Source organism: Chiloscyllium plagiosum, chromosome 1 (genome assembly GCF_004010195.1).
Source record: "Chiloscyllium plagiosum isolate BGI_BamShark_2017 chromosome 1, ASM401019v2, whole genome shotgun sequence".
Taxonomy (NCBI): domain Eukaryota; kingdom Metazoa; phylum Chordata; class Chondrichthyes; order Orectolobiformes; family Hemiscylliidae; genus Chiloscyllium; species Chiloscyllium plagiosum.
The window spans coordinates 24,937,293-24,959,939 of record NC_057710.1 but is presented as its reverse complement, the minus strand read 5'-3'; the positions used below and the strand labels follow the sequence as shown (position 1 = coordinate 24,959,939).

Sequence of the window (22,647 nt, the reverse complement as noted above, 5' to 3'; positions counted from 1 at the left end):
TACAAATATCTCAGCAAGAGGCCCAGCAATCACTTCTCTAACTTCCCACAGAGTTCTCGGGTACACCTGATCAGGTCCTGGGGATTTATCCATCTTTACCCCTTTCAAGACATCCAGCACTTCCTCCTCTGTAATATGGACATTTTGCAAGATGTCACCATCTATTTCCCTACATTCTATATCTTCCATATCCTTTTCCATAGTAAATACTGATGCAAAATACTCATTTAGTATCTCCCTCATTTTCTGCGGCTCCACACAAAGGCCGCCTTGCTGATCTTTGAGGGGCCCTATTCTCTCCCTCGTTACCCTTTTGTCCTTTATGTATTTGTAAACTCTCTTTGGATTCTTCTTAATTCTATTTGCCAAAGCTATCTCATGTCCCCTTTTTACCCTCCTGATTTCCCTCTTTTTAAACTTTCCCAGTCTCACCTTAAACCTATGACCCCTAGTATTTGACATTTCCACCGTGGGAAAAATATTCTCCACCCTTTTCATGCCTCTCAGTTTAATAAACTTCTATCAGGTCAACCCTCAGCCTCCGACACTCTGGCAAAAACAATCCAAATTTATAACTGAAGCCTTCCAACCCAGGGAACATCCTGGTAAACATCTGCACTCTCTCCAAAGCCTCCACATCTTTCCTATAGTTTGGCTACCAGAACTGTGTGCAGTACTCCTAATGTGGCCTAAAGTTTCATAGAGCTGCAACATGACTTGCCAACTTTTATAATCAATACCCTGACTGGTGAAGGCAAGCATGTCGTATGCCTTCTTTGGCACTTTAACCTAAAGAGAGCTTGTTATGCATCACTTTCAATTGAATTTTAGTCATGGATGGTTTGAGCGAACTATACCACAGCCTGTTTCAAAGGAGAAAGGTTTCAGGGCCTTCTTCAGAACTGATGCTCGAAATACTAGAGCCCTAGGAGATTGAGGGAGTAGGGGAGTGAGGTGTTGAGGGGTCAGGTTTTGTTGGGTAGGTGGTGCGGAAGGAAAAGGGGGCCTTGATATCTTGGTGCAGTGCCTCCTGTGCTCACAAGAGCCACCCTAACAGGTATTCTCCTCCCTTCCTGCCTTTTCCCATCTAAGACATAAAAATACTTCAAATATGGCCTAACGTTTTATACAGTTCTCCACAGATGCTGCCAGACCTCTGAGTTTTCCCACCAATTTCTGGTTTTGTTTCGGATTTCTAGCACCTGCAATTTTGGGGTTTTTTTTTTGCTCCGGTGTCTCTCTCTCTCTCTCTGTCTCTCTCTCTCTCTCTCTGCTCTGGGAAGCCATGTTTTAATCAGTGCTTTTTCCAGCCGACCCAGCAATGCCCACCACTGAACTCTGATGCTGCTGCGGCCAATGAGATCCTGCCAGTTAGTTTGCTGGCAGCTCCTGACGGCGGAATTTACTCCCACTGGGATTCCAGGGTTAATCCCGGAACCTGTCTGTCCAAGAGAACGCACCCATTTTTTATGCTGGGGCTGCCTGCGATTTCTAATCTGCCTCAGCTGCCAAACCTTCCTCGATCTCGCCTTCGGTTCCTCTTCTCTACATCTTACAGCTGTAAAAAAAAAATTTCACTTTTCCACCTCTCCCCTCACTTCCAAAGAAGAAAAATCTCAAACTTCTCTTTTTCTCTCCCTCCCTCAACAGACACTGCTAGACTTGTTGAGCTTCTTCAGCATTTTCTGCTTTTATTTCATATTCCAAATGTCTGCATTATTCTGCTTTTATTCTGAACAATCCATTCATTATTATTTACATACGGCAGGCAGGAAACCAGCTTTTGTTTTACCAGTTTAGCCTACCCAGCCGATATTAAGGGGTGACAGTTTAGGGATGGGACTACCTATCTCTATCCAATACCACGGTCAAGATTAGAGTGATGCTGGAAAAGCACAGCAGGTCAGGCAACAGCCAAGGAACAGGAAAATCGACATTTTGGGCAGGAGCCCTTCATCAGGAATCTTGCCAATCCCACACCTTGTAAGAGTATATAAAGTCCAGGCCATAGCTTGTATCATTAGGTCATTTTGGTATATTTGTATTTTACTGTTTAGGACACAAGGTCTAATTGGTATTTCATCCTGGGACTGCGTTGGGACGGTAACTGTTTACAATATGTGATTTGGAGGGAGGAAGCAAGTGTACTATAGCCAAATCTGCAAACAACACAGAAAGGAAAGGCAGGTTGCGAGAGGGAAACAAACAGTTTATAAAGACATATTGATAGGTTAAATGAGTCTAATGTGGGAAAATGTGAAGTTGCTCATTTGAGAAGGCAGATCAAAAGAACAGAATGTTATTCAAACAGATAAAAACTGCAGAAAGGGACTTGGGGTATACTTGTGCACGGAACACAGAAAGCTAGCACATCAGGAGTTCTGTGAGCAGTTTTGGTCCCCTTATTTAGGGAAGGATATCATTTCACCGGAGGCAGTTCAGAGAAGGTTTACTAGGATGGTCGCTGGTAGGGAAGGATCGTCTTCTGAGCAAAGGCTAAATAGGTTGGGATTCTACTCACTGGAGTTTAGAATAATGAGAGATGGATCACATTGAAAAATATAGGATTCTTAAGGGTAAATGCTGAGAGGTTGTTTCCCCCCCATGGGAGAGTCTGGGATCAGAGGGTGTCTCTGGGCTCAGAGGGCATAGTCTCAGAATAAGGAGATGCCAATTTACGGCTGAGATGAGGAGGAATTTCGTCTCTCAGAGGGTAGTGAGACTTTGGAACTCTTTGTCACAGAGACCTACCAAGGCAAGTCCTTGTCACAGAGACCTACCAAGGCAAGGCTCAGATAGCTAGATGCTTGATCAGTTGGGGAACCAAGGATTAAGGGCAGGAAAATGGATGAGAGGAATGTCAGATCAGCCATTGAATGGTAGAGCAGGCTGAAGGGCCAAACAGCCTCCTCCTGTTCCTATTCCCTAGATCCTGAGTTAATTTGAAGCTAAACATTTTTCAGTTGATCCTGTTATCATGATAAGTGATCAAAAGTGTTTGATTTATATGCAGATATACATATTCAATGTGATGTTATGCACAGTTAACTTGTATATAAGCTGTAGAAATCATTGTAGGTTGAATTCTCAACCTGGTAACCAAACATAAGAATACTTGAAGGATGTGCTAAACCAGGGTTGCAGTCATCGGCTCTCTTAGATAGATATAAATGATCCTGTGGCACTATTACAAAGAAGTGTATTGAGATTGCTCAATCCTTGGTCAGTGTACATTCCTCAATCAACAACTCATCATTGTCATAGCGCTGCATGTGGAGACTTGCTGTGTACAAATATCCTGCCTTATTTCCTACATTAGAACAGGGACTGACCTCCAAAAATATTTGATTGCCTGTAAAGCACTTCGAAGCATCCTGAACTTGGGAAAGGCACATTTCTTTCCCGAGGTAGTTAAAACAACTTCACCATCCATCTAATTGAAACTGATGTTTGCTGTTCAGTTCTGATGCTAACTCCTCTTCATCTTCCAGTTGCTGTGCACTTCTGACATCTTCTATCACATTTCAGACTCTGTTTAATTTTATTTCTCTATTTGTGATCGAGGAATGCTGCCAAACCCCTGCTACCTTTGCCCTGGAGCCAGTAATGCAGTGGAATGTTTTAAAGGAAAACTGCTATTTGTCATGGACTAGAATGCCACTTAAGGTTCATGCCAATGTCATCTTGTGTGATTTGTCAAAAGGAGGGATCCAATAGGTTCTTCTTACTACGACCAGTTTCTCCCACAGAGCAGTCATCCATCATTCCTTGGTCAGGGCCTGCCCATCTGGGGAGAGTAAGGCATAGAAAAAAAATCCAAGACTAGATTTAATGGCCTCACTCCCTCCAAACAATCTGAAAGAGCAATTGGCTATGGCCCTGGTATTCCAGATATCGCCTTGTTTCTGTCACTGTGGGTGCCACCTCGCTTGTTCTAAGTGTTTTACAAGGTTGTCACCCGGGAGAAAGAACACATGCTTTTGATGAAACAGGAAGGATATAGTCACTGTGGGCCAAAAACATTTAGCTGTTTCCCATATTTGGCAAGAAGCCACTGATGACATTTCCAGGCAAGAAAACCTACACGTCCTGTGTCCATCACAGTTATCATCATCTTTAATGGAGCATAAATCACGAGGAAACCAAACTGTGCTGAGAATAAGCAGTCAGCATTTAACATTACAAGCCACAAATCTCAGTCAGTTGATTGTGGCGTCAAGCTTCAGCATCTGTGCGTAAAGTAAGTTTGCACATGTTTGCGCATATCTGTCGATCTCTTCTGAGAATAGAGTTTCAAAAAAAATAATTAGGAGTCTTAAAGCTTTGTTTATAGAGTCAGGGAGTCATGCAGCCCAGAGAAGACCTTTCAGCCTATCAAATCGGCAACAATCTTCAATAATCCCTCACTCATTGAAAGATTTTGAAATGTTCTTTTGAAAATGAATGAAAATGGGAAAATGAAGTTAAGACGCAGATCAACTTTGATTAAATTGAATGGCAAATCAAGTCTACTCCTGTTTTAATGCCCTGTCTATGGTACTAGCAGCCAGAGAAAGGACTAAACAGTCCAGTAATGGTGATTCCTCAAGCAGTCTCCAGCTCCTAGGCTATCCCGCAAATAAACTCCAGCTGTTGGGTTTAACTTCAACACTTGGCTGACATTACTCCTGAATGTACATTGGTTCTTCACGGTTGCACGTGTGGAATCCAACTTATTTAGCTCAGCGTGGTCTGGGAGTGATAGGTTACAAACTGAGATGTGTTAGAGCAATACACGGATAGGGAGTAGACATTCCCCAATACGTTTCGTGGGAGAGGTTACCCTGCCAAATGGATTCAGTGACATAATTAATTTAGGAACTCTTCACTGTTTATTTATTTTTAATTGTCGGAGAGGGTGGACATTTGGAGGGATTTTATGTCGCTGCTTGCTTCTAAAGAACAATGGGATCACAAGGTCACATCCTGCTCTGGACAAGATACATCTAGCACTTCCATGTACAGTTGCACTGTAAGTACTGAACTTCCTGACTGTTAACTGTGTGACTGCACAGCCGACTGAAGGGGTCACTGAGATTCCTAAGGACTGGCTTCATATCCAATAGTATGTCTGGCTCAGCTATCCCCATTTTTCATATTTGCTTTCCCAGGCAGAAAGTTCCCATAAGGCTCTGCTCTTTTTGATGAACAAGTCCAAGCTAAGGTCATTAGTAATTTGCTTCACGATGGCATCAAATGCAAATTTCCACACAACGCAGATAAAAGAAGCCATTTTAGCTAGGTGGGATTATTTTTCAATATGCATTAAAGAAGGAAGGGAGAGTACCAAACTCTCTCTATAGCCTAATGTTTTCGGAAGAATGAAGAACAAAATACTGGTTTAAAATTCCCTGTGCTCTCAAGGTTAGCTGAGTTGGCTGGACAGCTGGTTTGCAATGAGGTAAAAACAATGACTGCAGATGCTTGAAACCAGATTCTGGATTAGTGGTGCTGGAAGAGCACAGCAGTTCAGGCAGCATCCAAGGAGCTTCGAAATCGACGTTTCGGGCAAAAGCCCTTCATCAGGAATAAAGGCAGTGAGCCTGGAGCGTGGAGAGATAAGCTAGAGGAGGGTGGGGGTGGGGAGAAAGTAGCAGAGAGTTTGCAGTGGGAGAGGGACTCCCTGAGATTCTTGTAGAGAGAGGAGGAAAACTACTTCAAGGCAGGCATCCTTTACAATGAAGAGTGACACAGTTCTTGCACTGGCTGAGGGCACCATGTAGGTCCTGCCTTGCCCCTTGCCTGAGGTGTGGTGACCGCTATCAGTCAGCTCTGTCAAATGAAAGAGCAGGAACTATAGTGACATTACCCATGTCATTGTCATAGTCAAAAATCACATGACAATGGGTTATAGTCCAACAGGTTTATTTGAAACCGGAAACTTCCGGAGCGCCCCCCCCCCCCCCCCCATCTTGTCATAGTATTTCAAGTTCACATTCCTTTCATTCTCACAGTTCTTACTCCATGGTGCTGGTTAAAAAGGAGGAGGAAGCCTGCTGAGGGGAGGAGGGAGCCTGCTGAGCTCTCCCAACCCTTCCCCCAACACCTACCCCCACAAAGCCAGTTGATAGTCAATTGGCTGGATGGGGGGGGCTGGGGGTTTCTGTCCCTCAGGAGTCAGGAAGTCTGACCTGAGAGAGCTAACCAGAGGATGAAAGCATTTTGTGTCAAGAGTGAATGGCTTTAGACCTGGGTCAGTGTTTGGCTGTGTTGTCAGGCCCCCAATGAGCTGGCCTAAGGGAGAAATGGAGGAAGTTCTGGAGGATGGAGGGGTAGTGGTGGTCGGATGGCTGGGAGGGGAGGAAAGCCTGGAGTGGGTAAAACCTTTCAGGATGATTAAATCATGGAAGCAGGACATGGCTGTAAAGTGGAAAATAATTGGCTGCATGAAAGTCTCAGATGGCCTATTGACTGGGGGATTGCACATGCCATCCATAGGTTATAGAGGAGGCCTGGGTAGGGAGGGAGAAAGTGGGGTGAATAAGATTTTCCTACTGTCTCACTGACACCGCCAACATTGATTTTTCCTCTGCCTTCACTGCTCATTTCCTCATCACCTCGGTCCTTACTGTTTGGAGTCACTTCTCTACCTTCCTCCTCCCTTCTGATCTCAATCATGATCTCTAGAGACCCGTAATCCAAGCCCCAGATCAATGTGTTACCCGCTCCACTTAAATGGAATTGTCTTTACCTCTGATCAGGACTGCGTTTGCCCAGATATGCATCTTTTTCCCTATTAAAATCCATCCAGACCGCTTTTAATGAAAAAAAAAGTAAGGTTGATGGCTTTATTTTCAGGACTGGAAGAGTTAATTGGCGATAGCAGGAAGGAAGCTGCCATACAGTAAGGATTGCTGTGATTTATAGTTTCAAGGTTTTGGAGGCCAGAACGAACTCGAACTGCGCAATTTCTCACATTCTCTTCCTGCACTCACTCCTTAACTCCTTAATGCCATTTCTCTGTCTAATTTCTCCCCTTATCTATTCCTTACTCTTGTTACTTATCTTTTTTCTGTTCTTTCTGCTGATAGTCCGGCTGCTGTTAGCTCTCATTCACTTACTGGCCTTGGCTCTCAGCTCCCCTTGGTATTCAACCTACACTCCTTCTTTCCCGTTTCATTGATGACTTTGGTTCCAAAACTAAGTCCACGTGGACAATCTAGACTAATAGCTCATGGGAATAATCAGATCAGAGTCATTTCCTTGTCAGAAAATTAGCCTTTTTTTTTGCTTTGGCTTATCAGTTGCACAGTTGGAGTTAAAGTTAGCCTCCAAAATCTTAGCACTGTAAATCACGGCATCGCTTACTCTGTGACAGCAAATCTCACCCTGTCATCATTTTTTAAACCACTGAGTACTAAAAATCAAAGTTTTGTTTTCATTGGTGAAATTGTGTGGATGAGCTTTGAATGGGTTCACAAAGCAAAATAAAAATATGCAAAAATCATTGAAACTGAAAACACGTTTTTTTGTGGTGGAATGGGGACACAAAGAAAGATGAAGATGGAAGAATGGTAAATGGAGATTTATTCCTCTTTACATTTATGTAAGGATCAGTGCTGGGTCCTCTACTTTTTGTTATTTACATGAATGATTTGGTTCCGAGCATAAGAGGTACAGTTAGTAAGTTTGCAGATGACACCAAAATTGGAGGTGTAGTGGAGTAATCTGTTATCTCAGATTACAACAGGATCTTGACCAGGTGGGCCAATGGACTGAGAAGTGGCAGATGGAGTTTAATTCAGATAAATGCGAGGTGCTGCATTTTGGGAAAGCAAGTCTTAGCAGGACTTATACACTTAATGGTGAGGTCCCAGGGAGTGTTGCTGAACAAAGAGACCTTGGGGTGCAGGTTCATAGCTCCTTGAAAGTGGAGTTGCAGATAGATAGGATAGTGAAGAAGGCGTTTGCTTTCCTTTATTGGTCGGAGTACTGAGTACAGGAGTTGGGAGGTCATGTTGTGGCTGTACAGGACATTGGTGGAATATTGCATGCAATTCTGGTCTCCTGCATATCGGAAAGATGTTGTGAAACTTGAAAATGTTCAGAAAAGATTTACAAGGATGTTGCCTGGGTTGGAGGATTTGAGCTATAGGGAGATGCTGAACAGGCTGGGGCTGTTTTCCCTGGAGCGTCGGAGACTGAGGGGCATGTGGGTATATGAATAGGAAGGGTTTGGAGGGATATGGGCCGGGTACTAGCAGGTGGGACTAGATTAGGTTGGGATATCTGGTCAGCATGGACGGGTTGGACTGAAGGGTCTGTTTCCATGCTGTACATCTCTATGACTCTGTGTATATTGAATCACGCTTCTATTCCGTATGAAGATTGAGGGGTCACAGATCCCATTACAAAAAGAGAGGACAACTTGCCCTCTGGATCAGAACCCCAATTTCAGTTTGAATGTATTGTGTAAGAAGATTTCAATCTAATGTGGATCTTGTTTTTGTGCACCTCCTGTGCAGCTGTAACCTTGTCTGCCTCACTCTGTCTAAACATCTTATGATCTGTATATCCTTGTATGTTGTGACCTGCCGCGACTGCTCACAAAACAAAAATTTTCACTCGCCTTAGGTACATGTGACAATAATAAAACAAATCAAATCAAAAATAATTTGCTGACAAATTAGCTGTCTGCATCCTTTCTTGAAAATTTCCGGTGCTTCACAAATTTGAATCAAGTGACGGCTGGAAATATAGGCAATAGTTATAATCAATTACTGTTCACTGGTTACATAGCTGTCATAAAACAGTAAATAATAAAGTTAAAATTACATCTAAAAGTGTGCTTAGTCTAAGTTGAGAATATTTGTGTTTTTGTACAGCCAGTAAGGAACCAATATGTGAAGGTGAAGCCCCACTCTATCATTTTGTTAGTCAATTAACCCTGTGGAGAATCACCACAGTGTGGAAACAGATCATTTGGCCCATTGAGTCTAAACTGACCCTCTGAAGACCAGCCCATCTACACCCAGGTCCCCACATTATCCCTATAACACTGTATTTCCCATGGCTAATCCACCCAGCCTGCACATCCCTGGATACTTTAGCGCACTCAATCCACCCACCCTGCACATCTTTAAACTATGGGAGGAAACCCACACAGACACACAGGGAGAATGTGCAAACTCCACACAAACTGGAATCAAACTTGGGTCCCCCGTGCTGTAAGGCAACAATGCCAACCACTGAGCCACCATGCCACCCAGATACTAATCCCCTATTAGAGAAGTACTCATTATAAGTATATTATTTCTCCCAAAAATATTTTTTGTGTCTTTTATAAGTTGCATTTCTGGGAACGGCGACTTTTACCAACAACAGGGATGCTGCTGAGACACCAATAAAAAACTACAATGTATCATCAAGGGCAAAAATGTTTTAAAACTAGTTCCTTTAAAAGGTGTTCTGACAAAGGGCCATTGAACGTGAAACATTAACTCTCTCTCTCTCGCTCTCAAAAAATGCTGCAAATCCTGCTGAGTTTCTTTGGCACTTTCTGTTTTTGTTTCTTTTTAAAAAGGGCTTGTTTTTGCAATGACAGTTCACTCTCAATAGTGGAGCTGAAGGCATCAGATCAGATTGTAAATGCCCTAAATAAGACAAATAGAGTCCTAGATTTTGCAAACAGAGTCACAGAGTGTAAAACCAAAGGAAGGTGTGGTGATTAGTTCTAGGCACCACACTTTAGGAAAAATGTGAAGGGATTAAAGAGATTATGGACAAGATTCACAAGAATAGTTCTGGAACTCAGTTACATGGATAGACTGGAGAAGCTGGGACTGTTCTCCTTAGAGAAGATTAAATTAGATTCCCTACAGTGTGGAAACAGGCCCTTTGGCCCAACAAGTCCACACCGACCCTCCGAAGAGTAACCCACCCAGACCCATTTCCATCTGACTAACGCACCTAACCTATGGGCAACTTAGCATGGCCAATTCACCTCATCTGCACATTTTTGGATTGTGGGAGGAAACCGGAGCACCCGGAGGAAACCCATGCAGACACGGAGAGAATGTGCAAACTCCACACAGTCAGTTGCCTGAGGCTGGAATCAAACCTGGGACCCTGGTGCTGTGAGGCAGCAGAGCTAACCACTGAGCCACCGTGCCGCCTCTAAAGATACGACAGAGAATGTTGTGAAAGATCTGAACAATGTAGATTGAGGAAAGGAAACATTTCAGGTCCACAGGAAGAAAGGTACGGAGAGGTGGTAGAGTCAATCTAGCTGAGTAGCTCTTGCAGAGAATCATAATGGGCACGATGGGCCAAATGGCCTCCTCTGTACTGAAAACATTTTATGATAATAGAGTCATAGAGTCATACAGCACAGAATCCTTTGAATCCATGGCCCTTTGGTCATGGTATGTATGCAGAGATCTAGCTGTCGGGACCCTAACCTTTTCAGATAATCTAGAGAAAGAAGACTTCTCCAATTTATATATTATTGACAGACACCATTGGCACAATTTGAGAAACTGTGCAGTTAAGTGGAAAAGATAGAAGGGCTGAGAAACCTGGCTGCAAACCTCCATGACCAGGAGCAGACCAAGACCCCAAAGGGCCTGAAATAGACTTTAGATTTTCAATAAACAATGTACATCCCAAGTAATGTAATATACAAAGAACCTGAGCCCAGAATAAGCACATGCTTGGCACATGCCAACATTGAATTCATCAGTGCCCGTTGCTTGCCTAAAATAATGGACACTGCACAATTCAATTTTTATGCCAATGTGTACCTACATATGAAGTACACAACTATCTAGCTTCACTACCTAACCTCCAGGGGAAAACTGGCTTTTTGTAGAGAGTAGGTAGCAGACCACAACCTTCTCCCCTGAAACCATGTGCCAGTTTCAACTTATTTCTAAGGTCTTAACAAAGAAAGACCATTTGGCCCAACAAGTCCACACTGGGTGCTTAAGCTCTGTTGTATATTGTAAAAAAAAACCTGTTGTATTATAGTATAAACCACACTACCACACCAAATGTTGCATTAACTTATCTAAACAATTTAGCATGAGTAATGATTATATAGCACTACGTATGCACTGCAATATGAAAACTTAAGTCATATATACAGGAAGACCAGATAGCAGTCTGTGAACTCAGTCCATTCTGCTCAAAAAGGCTCAAAGTTGATTGCTCTAATAGAATGCCCTCTAGGGGCAGTACAATGTACCTAAACTGATATGAACTAAATTACAAAATAATAATGAAATTCACAAGTTAGAAGGTTGTAAGACCAAGGAAATTAAGTTAATTATTGTATTCACAAACTTGCAAAATTACAAGCACTCACTTCAAATTATGCAGAGGGCAATTGGCAATTACTTCATTCTACGAGAGTGGATCACCTGCCCACTGTGGACATCATTCCATGGACGTCCATGGAATAGGAACTGAGTGGGATCTATCATAGGGTGGCAAAAGTGAGGACTGCAGATACTGGAGATCAGAGTCAAGATTAGAGTGGTGCTGGAAAAACACAGCAGGTCAGGCAGCATCTGAGGAGCAGCAAAATCGACGTTTCAGGCAAAAGCTCTTCATCAGAAATAAGGTTGGGAGCCTCGAGTGTGGAGAGATAAATGGGGAGATAAGTGGGGCTGGGGAGAAGGCAGCTAAGAGTGCAATAGGTGAATGGAAGTGGGGATAAAGGTGATAGATCAGAGAGGATCTATCACTCATTTGCAGATCCAGGAACCGTGAACAGGCTCGTAGTCATGACTGGAGAGACAGGGAGGGGAAATGACCAATAGTTCTGGTCAGCCAAAAGGTTGAACAGGTAAATGTCAAGGAGGTTTTCAAGGCACAGAGGAAGAGGGGCGCAGTGAGAGACTTCAGCAGAGAAATCTATTCAACATTCAATGATTGTCAAAGACACAGACAATAAAAGTTTCATGCAAATTTCAAATACTCCATTGTTTCATTCCTTTATGGCAAGATCAATGTTTATTGTCTATCCCTAATCACCCTTGAGAATGTGGTGGTGAGCTACCTACCCGAACTGTTGCAGTCTGTGGGTTGTAGTTGCACCCACAGAGTTCCAGGATTTAAACTCAGTAACAGTGAAGGCACCACAATTTGGTTCCAAGTCAGATTGGTATTTGCCATATGGTTAAGGACATTGCATGCTGTTTTATAATGGTGGGAGAGTTACATATTTTACAATTACAGTACCACTGTATTTTACCCCATCCATCACTTTCAATTTACTGTAAACATCCTGTAGGCTAATGGGAGTTACAGTTCTTTCAGTGAGGGGTATCTGCAGATTGGTGTGTATTTGTAGAGTAATTGCCAACTCCAGGTCAGAGGAAACTTTGAAATAACTGTTCCTTCTCTTATATCTTTGACCTTTTAAGCATAAAGTCAAAGTATTACTTGCCAAGTTCATCCACCATTACAGTAGAAGGAGAAATGGAGTCCACCTGTATTTGGCAAATCCCCACAAACAGCAATGGACTGACTGTGCAGAGAGTCTATTTTCATGATGCTAGGTAAGGTATAAATGCTAGCCACGATATCAGGAGGACTCCACTGCTCTTCTTTCATCAGTGCCATGGAATCTCTGCAACCATCTCATCGAGCAAGTGATGCCCTTATTTAACATCTTGAAAAAGCACCTCTAACAATGCAGTTCTCCCTCAACACTCAGTTGAAATGTCAGTCCAGATTCCATATTCAATGCTCCACTGAGTACACTTCCACTCAGCCAAGGATGACATGCATCTCGGAACATTGATGCATTGTGCTAAATAACTAACAGGAACAGTGTGGATCACGGACAGGAACTGGGCCTCTTGTTGGCTTTGGTTTGGATTTACCAACATGGGGATGAGCTGGAATTTGTCCTTGCACATCCAATATTTTAGACATATTATTCCTGGATAAGATGCAGAGTGACTACAACTGTGCTCATAGCTGTAGAGGAATTTGCTTATTATCCTGCCCACATAGAATGATTTAACAGACTATTCCATTTTATTTAAAGCCTCAACAGACCCCACTTCTTCATGTCAAGCATTTCCCACTCTGCACTCAGCTCATCTGGGCATATGTGTTACTTGAAGTCAGCCAGAAGCTTGCAAGTGAGCAGTGCACAGAAGCACAAGCAGCACTGCAGACAGAATTTTATTAAAATGCAGTGAGTCTGGGTGCTCCTGTCACATAGATCAAAAACAAGAAAGGTTAGGGCAGGAGTCGGGGGGCTGGGTGAGAATAAGAAGCTGGAATGTTGACGCTTTGGATCCTAAATCAATCAGAAAAATGGACAGCCTCACACTTTGATATTCACACGGATGCACAAGCTGCCTTCTGCTCCTGAGCATCTGCAAAGAATTGTGGATTAAACAGATCCATATGTTCTGCATGCCTTAAACTGACACCAGCCATATGTCAGCTCATCAGGCGTCTGCTGCATTATCAGGTATGCAACATGTGAGAAAAACAGTTCATAATCACATTTTACACTTACGTTAGTGAAAAATAACTCTTCTTTCACCTCAATCATAAGCAGGTGCAATTCTGGGCTTTGTTCCCCAGTCAAATCCCATATTCTCTGGTATACGTCATTATCAGTGACAAAGCAACATATTAAACAGTTCTTTTAGATGATGTCATGACCACAAAGACAAAGAAATCTCTCAATGTCATGCGAACCTCAAGTTGATTGATCATTTGAATTGAATTTTGTATTTCAGGATAGTATGAACTGTCAAGTTTGTCCAAATAGTTCAAGCCTGTTTACAAGCCTGTGTTCATCAAGGCAGATGTCAACAAGTTCCATCCTCCATGCAATCAACCTACTGAGATGTCCACCTTAAATGATACCTGATCATGACATAGTTACTGCAAGTTAATCAAGGGCTAATCTACAACTGATTATTAGAAAACAGGCAGGCTATACAAAGTAATGGATACTTGGCATTGATTACAAGGCACTAAGCTGACTGAGGGGTTCAGGTCACCTTATAAACCTTAAGGGCAAAGATCAAGTGCTTTATAAACATCATTTGAACCCCATGAGACTAAATTACTGTCATAAAAATATCATGCTTTGCAATAAGGTTTTGTTATGTATTACACACATGGCTGTAATATATACAGTTTTGTGCAGTATTTCTGTCACCAACAATGTGTATCATTACAAAACTAATTATAAAATCCAGTAAAAAAGAGCAGTCTAGTTAAAAACTGTTCATATCAACAAATATTTGAACTCTAAGTAATTCCTATCAAGCAATCAGTCTGATTAAATTGTAATTTAATCAGAAATTCAAGCCTGAATTATAATCTGTACTATTGACATTGTCATTCCAGACAAACAATTCCAGTCTAATCTACAACCAGAAAACAAAAATCACCATCTACATAAATTACCTGACACGTTATGTTACATTACCTAATTATTTTAAATAATTACATTAAGTAATTACATTACTCATAAAAGCAGCATTTCACTTCAGTCTTAAAAGAGATTTATATATAAGGGCTTATGCCCAAAACGTCAACTCTCCTGCTCCTCAGATGCTGCCTGACTGGCTGTGCTTTTCCAGCACCACGCTCTTCAACTCTGATCTCCAGCATCTTCAGTCCCCACTTTCTCCTATATTCTTTAAATAATCAATCCTTCTGAACAGCACTCGATATGGGTGTTATTTCTCCTTTACCATGATGATGTGCCCCTCATCAACCGTTCTGTCAACAATTCAGCGCTCCCTTACAGATGCAGCTCATACTTCACCTCTGACATTTTCTGTTTGCTTTTTACAGAGCTGTTAAAAACTAATGGCTTAAAAGCAGTTGAAGCACTTTGTTGTGAATGTGGGAAGGTTCTGGCAAGGTGCTGCCCAAGTGCAAATTCTTTCTTTTGCCCAAAGACTGAAAGTTATGCAGCCAGCTATCTCCCAATTGCGTTTTGGAATCATCTGGTAAAATCAACATTTTTGCATTTCCCTTCATTTCTCAGGTGACAAAAAAACAGAGTCAGTATGAGCGAGCATACTTCGCCTGCTAGGAGAATAGGATTTGCATCTATATGCCTGACTGACATTAAACTGCCAGTAAACTGTATCTCACTTAGCTCTGTGTGTGTGTGTGTGTATGCATGTGTGTCTGTTTTGAATGAAGACCAAAATCTGTTACAGTCAAGTTGACTTTTCACACTCTCTCAATTGGCAGACAATGTAGCTATGAAATTTATATTTGAGGCTTTTTAAATCGGAGATAATTCTTCACACCACTTCACGGCTCCATCTGGATACAGTAGGACAGGATTTATTTGGTGCTACAAACATGTCATTGGATAGGCTGAGAAATTACTGAAATGAACAGTGATTTTATGACTGGCAAGATTTGTCATTGAGTAGTTTGGTGATGAGTGGCCTGGAGTGAAGGCAAAAGACTCTGGATACTTAACAAATTATCGTCTTTCCAATGCATTAAATGCATGTTTATAAATCAAGCCTTCTTTTCTGTCTTTTCAGGTTTTTCCTGCCCTAGGCCATAGGAACTAAAGTGAGAACAAACACTACAAGTCCTCAGGTTCCTTGTTCTCTTCACGGAAGCTTCAATAGTGGGTGTTGACATGGTATTTGACCAGATTCAATTAATGTCCTGGTCTGGACAGAGGTATTTCTGGATCATATCTTCAGAGCAGTGTATGGGTTGTGCCAGGAGCTGGTGGCAATGTGAATTGTATACGCTTCCAACAGACTGCTGGCAAAGCCCTGACCTTGTACTGTTTTGCTCCTTTGTATCAGTCTTTATGGGGGAAGATACTTCAAACATTCCATTAATACTAAAGAATACAAGTGAGAAATTAAGTACCATCACTATCACCATTACTTGAGAATTATTATTCACCAAACTAAAGGCAGATATATCCCCTGATCTTGATGGTTTGATCTTAGGATCCTAAAATAGGGAGCTAAAAGATAAAGTTGCAATTTTCCAAAAATCGTTGGACTCTAGAAAAGTACCAGAGGATTAGGGGCTAATGTGACACCTGTATTCAAAAAGGGAGGGAGGCAAAATGCAGGGAACTATAGGCAAATTAGACTAATACCTCTTGCTGGAAAAGTGTTGGAGTCAATTATTAAGCAAGTAATAGCAGAACATTTGGAAAGTCATCATCTAATCAAGTTGAGTCAGCATGGCTTCATGAAAGGGAAATCGTGTCTGACTAATTTATGAGAGTTTTTCAAAGAAGTCTCAACCAGTGTGGATGGAGGGGAACCAGTAGATGTGTTATATCTGGACTTCCATTAGGCATTCAACAAGGTACCTCACAAAAGGTTCAGTCATAAGATAAGAGCCCACAGTGTTGGAGGCAGTGTATTGACATGGGGAAAGAATTGGCTCATGGGCAGGAAACAGTGAATGGGTATAAGGTGTTCTTTTTCAGATTTGAAACTTGTAAGCAATGGGTTTTTAACAGGAATTAGTGCTACTTACAATAACTACAAATGTTTCTATGTATTAATGACTTGGAGGAAGGAAGTGGATGAACTGTAGCCAAATTTCCAGATGACACAAAAATAGGTGGAAAGGCAGATTGTGAGCAGGATAAAACAGTTTACAGAGAGTTAGGTTAAGCAAGTGGGTAAAATTGGCAAATGGAGTATAATGTGAGAAAATGTGAAGTTTCTCATTTTGGAAAGGAGAACATATAATGTGAGAAAATGTGAAGTTTCTCATTTTGGAAAGGAGAACAAAAAAACAGAATATTACTTAATTGGAGAAAAACCGCAGAAAGCGGCAACACAAAGGGACTTGTGGGATACCTGTGCTTGAAGCTCAGAAAGCTAGCACGCAGGGGCAGCAGGTAATCAGCAAGGCTAATGGAATGTTACTTCAAGGGACTTGGAGTATAAGAAAAGGGAAATCTTACTGCAACTGTACAAGGTGCTGCTGAGACCACATCTGAAATACTGTGAGCAGTTTTGGTCCCCTTATTTAAGGAAGGATATCATTTCATTGGAGGTGGTTCAAAGTAGGTTGGATGACTCCTGGTAGGGAGGGATTGTCTTATGAACAAAGGCTAAACAGGTTGGGATTCTACTCACTCGAGTTTAGAAGATTGAGAGGTGATCCCGTTGAAATATATAGGATTCTTATTTGACAGGGTAAATGCTGAGAGAGTGTTCCCCTCTTGGGACAATCAGGGCCAAAGAGCATGGCCTCAGAATAAAGGGACACAATATAAGACCGAGATGAGAAAGAATTTCTTCTCTTAGAAAGTTGCGAGTATCTGAGACTCTTTGCCACAGAGAGCTGTGGGTAAAGTCCTTGTGTCAATTTAAGGCTGAGATAAACAGATTCTTGATCAATAGCAGAATCAAGGATCTTGGGGAAAGGGCAGGAAGGTGGAGTGTCCGATCAATAATAACCTTACTGAATGGCATAGCAGACCTAAGGGGCTGAACGACATACTGCTGTTCCTATTTCTCATGGTCGTATGACCTTAGATTAAGGATACTCTAACCATATAATCTTCAGAGAGTGCTCTTGTAGTTGCAGTGTTATGGTAGTGTCCCTACCTCTGAGTGAAGCCCTCAGTTCAAGTCTTACCTTATCTGGAGGTTTGTCATGACATGCCGAATCAGGACGATTAAAATATCTACAATTCTCACAACAATGATATGGAATCCCTATTGATTTATGTATGTGATGGTATTGCTGAATTGAGAAAAGAAGGAAGACTTGGATTCCTGTAGCATCCTACACAACTTTAGGAAGTTCCAACTCAGTTTACAGTCAACTAATTACCCTGTGAAGCACTGTTACTGCTCTGTGTAGGAACAGGAATTGACCATGTGACCCCTCAAGAATGTTTGCCATTGTGGTTCAGCTTTGACCTAACTCCACATTCACACCTTTGCTCCTTATTTTTCAATGTATCTGGGGAGTGAAAATCAATGACAGATACAGAATTAATAATTGACACAGCATGGACTGTCAATTGTACAAGCGCTCAAAACATTTAGCACCATTTGCATGTAAAGGAGTTTTCCAACTTCACTTACATGTTTATCTAACCTCTATTGAGCTTATACCTAATTCCCAAAGAGTTTTAAATTATTTTCTATTTCTTAATTCTATCCATAAAGACTCCACAGCCTGTTTACCAATCATTCTTATTGAATTAATTTCATTCTTAATCATCCCCTTCTTCTATTTTTCTTGTGCACCTTATAACATGATATAATCAGATTGTAGTGTTGGCCATGTTCCAATCATGCCTTAGGACTGGCTACCATGTCATACCCCACATTGAACATGTCCGTAAATCACTTAACTTATACCATCTACTTCTTTGGGCTGAATCTTCCCAAATAATTACTCAGTGTCATTTTCATCAAGTTTCATGGGAAGTTCTCTCCATCATGCTGAGGAATTTTTCTCATGAGGTCATCACTAACCCAACTCATTAACTCCCTACTTTGCCCCGTGCTGTCTCTCTCATCCAATGATAACCTGATAGTTCCACTCGCTGTAGCTGAGAGTACTCATCACTGCTGAGATATCCCAGAACCCTTTGTGCTGGCACCATATTTAAAAGGCTGTCATATTCCCAGTCAATCTTCTTTTATATTACGAGCGAGCTTACTCTCATATTTCATGTTCTCCCCCACTTATTGCTTTTTCAGATTTCCTCTGCTGGTTTTTATAGTCCTCTGACTTCCCACTAATCTTCACCACAATGTATACTTTCTCTTTTGCTTTTATGTTGTCCCTGACTTCCCTTGTCAGCCATGGTTGCCTTGAGTCCCGCCTTAGTAGGTTTCATCTTTCTTGGAATGAATTTCTGCTGTATTTCCCAATTCATACCCAGAAACCCTTGCCATGGCTGCTCCACCATCTTCCCTGCTAGGTTCCCCTTCCAAGCAACTCTGGCCAGCTGCTCCTTCATGTCATAGAGTCACAGAGATGTACAGCATGGAAACAGACCTTCGGTCCAACCTGTTCATGCCGACTAGATATCCCAACCCAATCTAGTCCCATCTGCCAGCACCTGGCCCATTTCCCTCCAAACTCTTCCTATTCATATACCCATCCAGGTGCCTTTTAAATGTTGCAATTGTACCAGTCTCCACCACTTCCTCTGGCAGTTCATTCCATACACGTACCACCCTCTGCGTGAAAAGTTGCCCCTTAGGTCATACAGTCATAGAGTCATAGAGATGTACAGCATGGAAACAGACCCTTCGGTCCAACCCGTCCACGCCAACCAGATATCCCAACCCAATCTAGCCCGCCTGCCAGCACGCGGCCCATATCCCTCCAAACTCTTCCTATTTATATACCCATCCAAATGCCTCTTAAATGTTGCAATTGTACCAGCCTCCACCACATCCTCTGGCAGCTCATTCCATACACGTGCCACCTTCTGCATGAAAAAGTTGCCCCTTAGGTCTCTTTTATATCTTTCCCCTCTCACCCTAAACCTATGCCCTCTGGTTCTGGACTCCATCACCCAAGGGAAAAGACTTTGTCTATTTATCCTATCCATGTCCCTCATAATTTTGTAAACCTCTTATCTAGTCAATGGAAGAAAAGGAATGAGAAATTGAAGATCCATAAACCCTTTGCTCGGTTATACAATGTAGTGTTTGCTCTTACTGATGGGACAAGCCCAGCTTCTAACCGCACTGCCCTCAACTCCCAACCTGAAAAGCCCCAGGACTGTCAAGGTAATGGAAAAGCTCATCTTTCCTGATCTTTGAACATGAGCAGAGGATATTTCTGGCCAAGTGCATGAATAATTGCTTCAGTTTAGAGCCATAACCAACTCTGTGATTCATAGAATTATAGAATCCCTGCAGTGTGGCGGGAGGCCATCCGGTCCATTGAGCCCATACTGAACCTCGGAAGAACCATAAACAATCCTACATATATATCTGTCTCCAGTATGATTTCTTTACAATGTCATGGCAGACAGAGTTTATTGGTCAAACAGCTAAAGCAATCCAATGGTCTAAATGGATGCAGCAGGCAGGAAGTTTATTAGTCTACTGTGCTGGTAGGAGAAAGTGAGGACTGCAGATGCTGGAGATCAGTCAAGAAGGTGGTGCTGTTAGCCTGTTGAGGTCTTCTGGTGCAGTGGGTAGTAGGCTGGAAGCCCCAGATTCAAGTTCAATCCCAGGACTGTCCCAGAAAAGTCATACCAGACTCGTAACATTAACACTGTTTCTCTTTCCACAAAGGCTGCCAGACCTACTGAGTTTCTCCAGCATTCACTGTATTTATTCCATGTCAGGACTTGCTGGCCAAGGAATATGCATTTATAACAGGCTCTAACAAATTGAGTATCAATCTGCAAAACATTTTAACAGACTTCAACGGCAGGCAGTAAGTAAAGACTACTTCTAAAAAGGACATTGGAGCCTCTACCATCACTATCCAAAGGTGTGGACAACAATATGAATGTAAAATGCATAATACCATAATATCTTGGATTCCCTGAGTAAACTGTAACACACCCTCACCACTGGTAACCTGATAGCTGTAGTTGATTAAACTCCAGCATAACCTTGTCTGTTGCACATGAGATGTGTCCCATTAGGCAGTCATTGTAACTCAATAGTGAGCAAATAGAGACTTCATGTGAGTTTCTGAATAACTTGGTTTGAAACAGCCAAAGTACAAAAGAAAGAGAGAAAGGAGACTAAAACAGGAAATGGTATAGTTTATAAATCTAGGGCCTGACTGCTTTATTTATTGAACTATTCCTTCTCATGATAAAGGAAGTGGTTAGTCAATGATGCAGAACAGTGCAATTTGTACAGGTTTATTGGTTTAACTTGTACTCGGATATTAGAATCCTAAATAAAGAATGTCAATTTGATGCCAAATAGTAAAATTTGACTTTAAGGCAGATGTCTCCCCGATTCTGTGTGATAAATAGAACCCACACTGTCTTTAACTAGGAACTGCAAAACAATCAACCACAAAGCCCAGAGTAATGGAGCTTAGTTTAACTGGCCTATAAGGAATAGACAGATGGAGAAAAAATGCATCAATCCTGCTTAATGGAGCTCAGAGGACACCTGAGTTAAATGGAGCGGAACAAAAAGTAAAGCAGCTTCCTGTCTTACTCAGTACTTACTAATCACAATGAGAGTGTAGTTGAGGTTAATGCTGCCAAAACCATTAGTGGCCTTGCAGATGTAGGTCCCAGCATCTTCAGCTTCCACTTCTTTGATTTTCAGACCCTGGCGCAGGACCCGGAATCGCGTCCAACCGCTGTGAATGGTGCGGCCATCTTTCGTCCACATGGTCAATGGTGGGGGGTCACCCTCTACTGGGCACGGCAACTTGATCGTTCGACCTAACCTCACGGTCTGTCGGTTGATCACTCTTGAAGAAATCTGTGGCGGACCTAAGGATCAAGTAGAAAAGCAATTGGTTGAGTGGCCAGTGCATGACTAACATCTCTGAGTTGCCTTTCTAATGCATTTTTAAGGACACTAGCACATCTCCATGTGGTTAGACATGGTCAGTTACATGCTGTTTTAACACGCCAGAACTATGTAAAAAGTTAAATGCCCAAAGTCTTAGTCTTCTGCTTATTCCACTAGATCCAAGAATATTAAGCAACAATTGAATTGATGAGTTTAAATTCACTGTAAAATTGGAGCAGAGGAAAGAGAAATGGACTGCTCCAAGTGCTTGTGTGACCTAGAATGAGGAGACATAGATTAAGTGTAAGAGATTTAAGGTAGGCAAGCAAGAGAAATATTTTTTTAAAGGGTTGCAAGGCTGTAAAATGCAGAAGTAAATTTAATGATTGAAGCAAAGACCATGTTAATATTTAAAAATAAGTTGGATAGGTGGTTTAAGGAAAAGGGAATGGGTGGTTTAAAAAAAAGGGCATTGGAATAATGCATTTATGAGATTGAAGCTACTGTTTTGCACATCCCAAGAATAAAATTTGAAAGAAAACACCGCAATTTGCTGCCCAAGTAACCAAACAGATTTGAATTGTAGTGAGCCTTATTTCCTGATGAAGGGCTTATGCCCAAAATGTCGATTCTCTTGCTCCTTGGATGCTGCCTGACCTGCTGTGCTTTTTCAGCACCACATTTTTGACTCTGATCTCCAGCATCTGCAGTCCTCACTTTCTCCTTAAAGATCAGACTGGAGATCAAACCTGAGACCTGAGTAATCATTGGGTAATTTAGCAGTACACCACACAGTGAGTCAGTCACTGATCAAAAGACATATCACAAACAATGGTTTTCAAATACAATCATAATTGGCAGGTTGGGAACAGGATAATTCTTCAAATTGGTGTTTCTGCTGAGGTGATAGCACTTGCCATGGGCACAACTCAAGAGGTTTCTGGCAAACAGACAATGGCATCACAAGGTGCTATGCTAGTTGCACTAAATCACAGGATCACCACAGTTGCCACTATAATGTTGTTTCTGGATCAATGGTGCTGGAAGAGCACAGCAATTCAGGCAGCATCGAGGAGCTTCAGCAAAATCGACGTTTCGAGCAAAAGCCCTTCATCAGGAATAAAGGCAGAGAGCCTGAAGCGTGGAGAGATAAGCTAGGGGAGGGTGGGGGTGGGGAGAGAGAAGCATTGGGTACAAT

At 42.0% G+C, this 22,647-nt stretch overlaps 1 protein-coding gene across 2 annotated transcripts in view; it reads right to left on the bottom strand.

Moving 5' to 3' along the window:
- LOC122558377 (fibroblast growth factor receptor-like 1) overlaps positions 1-21,463 on the bottom strand; it is a 172,067-nt gene extending 150,604 nt beyond the window's left edge. The window contains exon 1 of one of the 2 annotated variants that reach the window (XM_043706925.1): positions 21,155-21,463. In XM_043706925.1, coding sequence (XP_043562860.1) covers positions 21,155-21,323 — 169 coding nt within the window. In that variant the 5' untranslated portion in view covers positions 21,324-21,463. The remainder of the gene's footprint in view (positions 1-21,154) is intronic. The other variant, XM_043707006.1, reaches the window with a different exon arrangement.
- Between the last annotated feature and the right edge of the window lie 1,184 nt (positions 21,464-22,647).